This window comes from Thunnus albacares, chromosome 16 (assembly GCF_914725855.1).
Source record: "Thunnus albacares chromosome 16, fThuAlb1.1, whole genome shotgun sequence".
Taxonomy (NCBI): domain Eukaryota; kingdom Metazoa; phylum Chordata; class Actinopteri; order Scombriformes; family Scombridae; genus Thunnus; species Thunnus albacares.
Genome location: NC_058121.1, coordinates 19,168,977 through 19,176,608, shown reverse-complemented (window position 1 = coordinate 19,176,608; position 7,632 = coordinate 19,168,977). Strand labels below are relative to the sequence as shown.

Below are 7,632 nucleotides of genomic sequence, written 5' to 3'. Positions count from 1 at the left end.
GAAAAAAAATCCTTGGCAGCTGCAGAACAGCACCCTAGTGAATCCTCAAGTAGATTTCCATACACCTTTGGAATGACAGCATGCATTCTGCAACTCCATGGATGATTTATCTTAGTCTGAATGTAAATGAATTAGCTTAAATCCTTCAGCATGTTGGCCCTCTTAGTATTATTTTTGGAACCATTCTCATACAACTAGCAGACTGCTACTTTGATATACAATGGGTCTCAACTAGTTTAATACCTAATGAGTCAGGTCTACCAAGTGAAAGGCCTATTAGCAGCCAGGACAAGAGCGATCGGTTTGGAAATTAAAATTGCAGAAGTGAATGTAAATTTCGCTGCAAAAGCATGTGTTAAAGACGCAGACTAAGCTGATATTTAATCTAACATTACAAGTTTATGTCATGTGTGTGTGCCTTTGTACCATGGCGCCATCATGCGGACACAATTCAGTGTTGCACTAATAGACATACAGTTCAAACTCAGAGTTACGGTAACACAAAATCACTGCTTAAAAGCGGCGCTTGAAGTCTAAAAAGACAAGTGTCGGTACTCAGCTCATTCAACACTAGTGCAGCTGATCCAGTGTTTCCCGCAGGCTGAGAATTTACTTTTAATTTACTCGGGTGGCGTGGCGTGTGACCGATATGCATGCAGAGATTCATGCAGTTTAGTGGGGAGAGTGTAAACCAGGTTATTTTCTGTAGGTACAATTTACAGATGTCTCCTAAACGCCTCACAAACAGACTATCGGTTGACGTTACATTTAAAAGAGAATCGGGAGGGTTGTGAGAAGTTCAAGTGCATATGAAAAACTCATGGAACACCAAAGAGTAAAATGATAAGGAACCGGTACTACGTACTTCGAGCACTACTTAAAAGTTACAGTTGATATCTTTGCCCTATACACATGTTTCACAAGGGCGGGGATTATGCTTAGCTTGCCAATTAAAAAAAACAAATGGCAGGAGATTTAATGTAAGGTTAGAAGTGCATCACATTAATATTGCTAAGTTATAGTGAGATGGACGGTGTAGTTATTTTATAGAGCTTTACTCTTGCTAGTTAAATTGGCCTGCCAATAATGTCTGGGGGAAGCTTCAAATGTAACGTGTAAACAAAGGTCGAGAGGCTCTAGTTTTCCAGGCGTTAAGTCAGTAAACTAACTGAAATGATCCAGGATCAGCAGTTGTTCTCGGTAACTCTGACTTCTAAATGTGACCGTATAACAAAGGACTGATCCCATATCAGCCACCGCGGCACCGGATGTCGGTTAGTGAAAAGGCGAGTGCCGTTTTCTACAGGAAATACCTTCCGCTGGAAAGAACATTGTCGAGGCTGCCATTTTAGCGACCTTACGGTAGGAAAACTTGCTCCGTGTTGTTGTGTAGTTAGCTGCGCTTTGACAGAGTCACTGATACACTCATTGAAGTCGTATTACTGTAGAACCGCCCGTTTGTTTTGGGTTAACGGTTAATTTTAAGCTAGTTTACCTAGCTTAACTGCTGCCCGTGATGCTAACAGTTACTGTTAGCAGTTACCAACCCTAGCAGTGAACATAATGTGAACCAAAGCAACAAAAATATCACGTTAAGTCTGCTGTATTGGTAAATAGGCGTGCGATATTGGGGTTTGGGAGTTTATATATATGTGAAAGAGGCGTGTTGGTTATTTTAAAGAAATTGCTAAGCATTTAGCTAAACCTTCGCAGTTTTCTTTTATGCCTTCGAGCAAGGCAAAACCCTCCGTTTGCACGCAGGTCATTGGTGTCACTTCAGTGGCTGCATCTGTCTGTGATGTGCGTTCATAACTACTTTCAACCTTACAAGTCACATTTCCCCGCTTTGTTTTCCTCAGCAGCACAAATGAATTATGGGTGTCCAAGTGGTCCAGCTCACCTCTAAGTCCCACCATGACAACATCCTGGCCTCTCTGTATCAGCTGAGGCTGCTGGGACAGCTGAGTGATGTCACAGTACAGGTAGACTACCAGGGGGACATGCAGGAGTTTCAGGCCCACCAGGTGATGCTCGCAGCATCCAGTGGCTACTTCAAGAGGATGCTTCTCTCTCCGGATGGTGCCCAAGACAAATTAGTACTCTCAAATATGCACTCCAGTGACTTCTCCAAGTTTTTGGAATTTGTGTACACCGGTAAAGTGGAAGTTGCCAGAGACAAGATTGGTGATGTTCAAACAGCGGCGCAATTTTTGGACTGTCAGGATCTTTCAGACGTTTGTGGTGAGGCCATGAGTGCTGGAATCCTACAAAAACATACAAAGAAGACATCTGCATCCGAAGCTGTAGATGAAGACGATAAAGCACAGAGAGAACAAACGAGCAATGAGAAGAAGCAGCCAATCAACGTACGTCTTAAGCGGCGGCTCTCCCCACAGAGCTCTGAGAAAGTAATTTCAAAAAGATGTAAGGCAAAGAACGATGTGAACGATGAAAAAACACAAGAAAAAAAGCTAAAAATGAGGTTGGCCGGCCGTAAAGTCCTTAAGAGGTGTTTAAATACTAAAAGAGACACTTTTAACAAAGCTTGCGAAAACACCAATGAAGACACAGAGGAGAACGAGGACAGGGATGAAGCAGAAGCCCAATCAGATGAGCAAGCAGGGAAAACAGACAAGTCTTCATTGGAAATGCCAGTCTCTGATGATGTGGATGAGTGGGAATGTGAGGCAGATGTGCATAGTGATGATGCTGAAGAAGACCCCTTGTTGTTATCTCTGGAGGAGGAGGAGGAAGAGGGGGAGGAGATGGATGGACAGTCTAAGGAGACATTAAAGAGAACATCCAAAGCTCAATTCCAGTGTAACAAGTGCCAGCGGACCTTCCACTATGAGAGAAGCTATTTGAAGCACATCAGGTAGGACATAATGGTGCTCCTAGTTTGATTGATTGATACCATAGTTACATAAAATAGTGCCATATCGTAATTTCCAAAATAAATGAAAAGCTCATACTGTTAATTTAAGAATTTTTTCAAGTTGAACTACAAAGCAATCGGGGATTCCTGCACAAAATAGTAGGCATCTTATTTTCTAACTGCGGTGAAAAGGTTAATGTGTGACTTACTTTGTCTTCCGATAATGCCGTAACCTGTCACTGCTATGTCGGCCAGTACGTACCATGGAGTGAAAGCAGAAGTCATCTATCAATGTGAGACCTGCCAGCAGACCTTCGCTAACCGCAGCAACCTGAAGATCCACGAAAAGCACGTCCACAGTAACGAGAGGCTTTTTGCCTGCGACTCCTGCACAAAGACCTTCAAACGAAAGAAGGATGTTGTCCGCCATCAAAGACAAGTCAGAATTATTTAATTTTTTTTTACACACTTCCTGTATCTACAGTATAATGTCCATGGTATGTTTTTTTCCCCTGATTTGATCATTTCTGTCTCACATCCCTGCTGCTGCCCAGGTACATGAACGCAACAATCTGCGTCATGTCTGTCCTGACTGCGGAAAGGCACTCAGCTCCAAAACTGCCCTAGTATTGCACGAGAGAACACACACAGGCGCAAAACCTTTTGAGTGCACTGACTGCGGGGCCAGATTTACCCAGAACTCTGCCCTCAAGATGCACCGCAGGTACTGACTCACTCAATGAAACTGACACTGGGGAGGGGGGTATGTTGACGCTAAAGGGGGCTGAATTGTAACCAAAAGGACCCAGGTTTTAATCTTGGGGCAGTCAGAAAGAATTTACAACAATTTGAGTTTGTATTGCTGACCCCTTCTCGATGAATATGGAATAAACTGAAGGGAAATTTCACTCAAATGATTCCTAATGATTCCTATCATCAATTGTGAACATAAACAACTTGAGCTAGAAACAGCTGGAAACCAGTAATCTATGAAGATGCTGATGTGGTTATACAACGTATTTAAAATCATTCTGACTATGAATGTTAAGTTAAACTGCATGCCTGTAATTTCACTGAAAGCTATCCCTCTGCATAGTACATTTAGCTTAATTTAATAGATATTCAACAGAGCTGCAAAAAGATTAATACAAGACAGTTAAGAAAAGCAGTTGTAGATGTTCATTTATACATATGTATACACATGTACATATGTATGAAATGGATTAGGGCTAAACTGTTTCACTATGTTTAGGACTCACACAGGAGAGAAGCCATTTGCTTGTGACCAGTGTGACGCCCGCTTCACTCAGAAGCACATGTTGGCCTATCATAAGAGATCACACACAGGTAAGAGCAATGTATTATTATTGTCATCTTTAGTTTGACAGGAGATTTTTAACCCAAGGCCCGGGTATATTCTGTCTCAGCTAAGAATTTTTTTTAAAGTGAGCCTTGATGCTTGTACCCATACCAGAACACAAGTGAAAAGATTGTGCTTTTGGAATGTCTTTATCTCGTTAGGAGAGAAGCCCTTCATGTGCGAGGCCTGTGGGAAAAGCTTTGCATCTAAAGAATACCTGAGACACCACTCAAATATCCACACCGGGTCCAAGCCGTATAAGTGCGAACAATGTGGTCGAGGCTTCGCTCAGAGGAACTCCCTCCACCAGCATTTAAAGATACACACGGGTAATTTACATATTTGTTCTTGTTAATTTAGAGAGAAAATTCAAAGCTGAGAAACCAGTTGTCTGAACATTTTTGCTATTTTCTTTCTCACTGATCTCCTCTGTTTGTACTCTGGCATTGATGTGATTTTTTTCTTCTCTGGTGATTGTTAGGTGAGCGTCCATACAGCTGTAAAGACTGTGACAAGCAGTTCACCCAGCTCAATGCCCTCCAGAGGCACCAGCGTATTCACACAGGAGAGAAACCCTACATGTGTGGCCTTTGTACACGCACCTTTACAGACAAGTCCACCCTTCGCAGGCACACTATGGTGAGCAGTGCTTATCTTACTGTAGCCATACTATCAGAAAGGGTATTTTCAACTGTATGGGTACAATGCTGAGAAAACTTTTACTGTGGCAGTGCCAAAGGAATATCCTCAATTTTATCAAGGCTTTTGCATAATGTCTACTTGTACATGTTTATCACCTGGTAAGTTGTCTTCAAATACTGTGATGTATATACATTGCAAAAAAACAGAAGACAGTGTGGAAAGCAGGCCACATTTATGGGAATCTTCAACTAAACCAAATAGCAAAGAATTCTTTGACTCATCAGACTGCTGTGAAAATAACACAAGCTTCTTTAACCTTCAGATTCATGACTCAGATGCTCCCTGGAAGACCTACCTTGTGGTGCTGGAGGGAAATGTGGAGGACAAGAAACCCAAAACTCCGACTAAGGGAAAGACAGAAAAAGCAGGAGCAGGAGAGAAAAAGAGCACATCTAGAAAAAGTAGTGCTGGTGCTGGTTCTGCTGTGTGTACAGCCGGTGATGCTGTTAAAACTCACACTGAGTCCATCATGGTGCCAGCTGAGCCAGTCACTCTCCCGCCTGACTGGACCAGTCACGGAGCTATTGCTCTGGTCAGTCACGGCACCCTGGGTGGAATCACTGTCATCCACACTGAGATGCCACCTGGAACTCAGATCCAGCCCATCGTAACCACTGACAGCACAGGGGCCAGCGTCATTTCCTTAGATGGCTCAGCCATTCCCGTCCCATTCTCTATACCTGTGTCCATGGCTCAGCCTATCCCCTTGTCCTCTGAAGCCTCCTCTACCTCTCTGTCTGTACCCACACTCTCAGTTCCTGTTTCCGATGGCGCATTAGCGTCAGTCTCAGTGACCCCAATTGTTTCTACGTCATCTGTCCTGGAAGCTGGTGCCTCACAGACCATTTTGGCTCCAGTTTCAGAAATGAAGGGCACTTCTGAGGCAGATATTTTGCAGCCTAATATTCAAACTGTGATCGTCTCCGACAAGATGTGTGAAAAAGAACAAACGGCTGCCGTCCAAAGTGATGGACAGCAAAGGACAGCAGACGAACCTTTAGCTGAACCTAAAGAGGCTTCAGCTCAAGATAATTTGTAGAAAATGCATGTGAATATAAAGAGTTTTATCTGGGTGTAGGGAATTTAAAATCCTGTTTTACTCCATGTTTTCACGTTATTTTATGTCTTGGACCTGGCGTCTGATTGTATTTTGGCATTAGCAGTGTTTGAATGTGTGTTCTGACCATGTGGTGTTTCATCATTGTTATCATCTTAATTCAAGTGTTTTATTGTGACTCAGACTTGGATGTGAGGCTCAGCATTCATCACAAGATACTATTAAAAATCACAAGAATGTGTTGATCTTTAGTCACATCTTTTTTAGAGGTAAAACTAAGGCATAATTAATACATTTGGTACAATTAATTACATACATTATAATATACAGTATGTTATGTCGCACAAATATTGAATAAAAATATTTGAAGGGGAGTGTTTAGCCATTACATTCAATGCCAAACATTACTGAGAAACTAATTCCTTGTAGCATGCACTGAAGGAGACCACAGCATTTATCATTGTGTGTCTGATGTGTACCAGACGAGTAATGCAATAAGAGGCAGGTCTGTGCAAAGAAATCCTTGGCAGCAGCCCAGTGAATCCTCAAGTAGCTTCCATACACTTGGGAATGACAACATACTTTTTTTTTTTTTCTTTTGCTGGTGAATGTAAATGAAGTAGCTTAAATCCTTACAAATTCTGGCACTTTCCTTTCTTTGGGACCATTTCCCTACCAGCTGTATTTCAAACTATTAGTTAAGTTCCACAATACCTGCATAATATCCTTAAGGGTTGAATTAGGCTGCAACCAATAACAAAACTATTCAGAAGAGTTGAATAACCCCTGAAGCTGACAGGTTTCTGTTTAAATCAACTGGTGTCTTCTTTTCAAATAGGTTGACAAAGAATGTAGATTTCTTTTATTAATGGTAACTCGTCACAAAATTCTAATCAGTTTCCATAAAAACGATATGTGGATACTTGCAAAGAAGTAGGCTAATTACATTTTTAAAAATATGTCACTAGTGGCATGTGGCCATGAGAAAGTACACTAAAAATAAATCAGGCTCAATGTATAGCATGTCACAGTAATGTCAAAACTAGGTTACATAAGTAGTCTGCTGTAACAGATTATTGATTAAACTGGCTCCACCAATCAAATGGTCATGTTTAAGTATTAAATTGCAATCTGATGGCAGAATATCTACAGCAGTGGCAAGGGGAATGTAATAGATCAATAAAGGTATATATATGAATTTGAATCATACTTATAGTTAATTTACAAAGGCTTGTGCACTACCGTACACACACATAGTACTGGAATACCCCCTACTTGTGAAGTGTTAGTTTACTGAGATGTAATTAGTGCTATACAAAAATCAGAATGCTGTTGTTTTCACTAATCATACTCAAAGTGGAAAGTGTGCCTCATAGCATGTTGGCAAAGGGCAGCAGAAGAGGCTAATCAAGCCTCAGTTAAAACCACTGCAATTTTAGCTGTTAATGTTTTTGCATGCAAGTTAATTTACAATAATATGTCTTGTAAATTTCTACAGTAGATCATCAGGCGTACAATACAAAATGTCCTACCAAATGGTGCGGACAAAAGATGAGTTAAAGGCAGATGGAAGCTTATTATTTATATATATATATAACACTGCTGTCTAGATGAAGACTAAAGGCAGGACAGCACAGC

At 41.4% G+C, this 7,632-nt stretch overlaps 1 protein-coding gene across 3 annotated transcripts; it reads left to right on the top strand.

The window, feature by feature from the left end:
- The first annotated feature begins 988 nt into the window (after window positions 1-988).
- Window positions 989-6,239, top strand: gzf1 (GDNF-inducible zinc finger protein 1). 3 transcript variants are annotated; one of them, XM_044329500.1, is made up of 8 exons: window positions 989-1,362; window positions 1,863-2,875; window positions 3,131-3,314; window positions 3,430-3,599; window positions 4,128-4,222; window positions 4,397-4,564; window positions 4,717-4,874; window positions 5,200-6,239. In XM_044329500.1, exons 2-8 carry the CDS (start codon window positions 1,875-1,877, stop codon window positions 5,974-5,976), a joined length of 2,553 nt encoding a protein of 850 aa, XP_044185435.1. In that variant the 5' UTR covers window positions 989-1,362; window positions 1,863-1,874; the 3' UTR covers window positions 5,977-6,239. The 3 variants fall into 3 exon arrangements, with proteins under 3 accessions (XP_044185435.1, XP_044185433.1, XP_044185434.1); XM_044329498.1 differs by having other exon boundaries at window positions 993-1,362; window positions 1,860-2,875; XM_044329499.1 differs by lacking the exon at window positions 989-1,362 and having other exon boundaries at window positions 1,386-2,875.
- The last annotated feature ends 1,393 nt before the right edge of the window (window positions 6,240-7,632 follow it).

Coding starts and splice junctions, on each gene's coding strand:
- gzf1 (XM_044329500.1), top strand. CDS start 1,875: ATGGGTGTCCAAGTGGTCCAGCTCACCTCTAAGTCCCACCATGACAAC. Junction 4,565..4,716: donor GCATTTAAAGATACACACGG/GTAATTTACATA, acceptor GGTGATTGTTAG/GTGAGCGTCCATACAGCTGT. Junction 4,875..5,199: donor CCCTTCGCAGGCACACTATG/GTGAGCAGTGCT, acceptor TTTAACCTTCAG/ATTCATGACTCAGATGCTCC.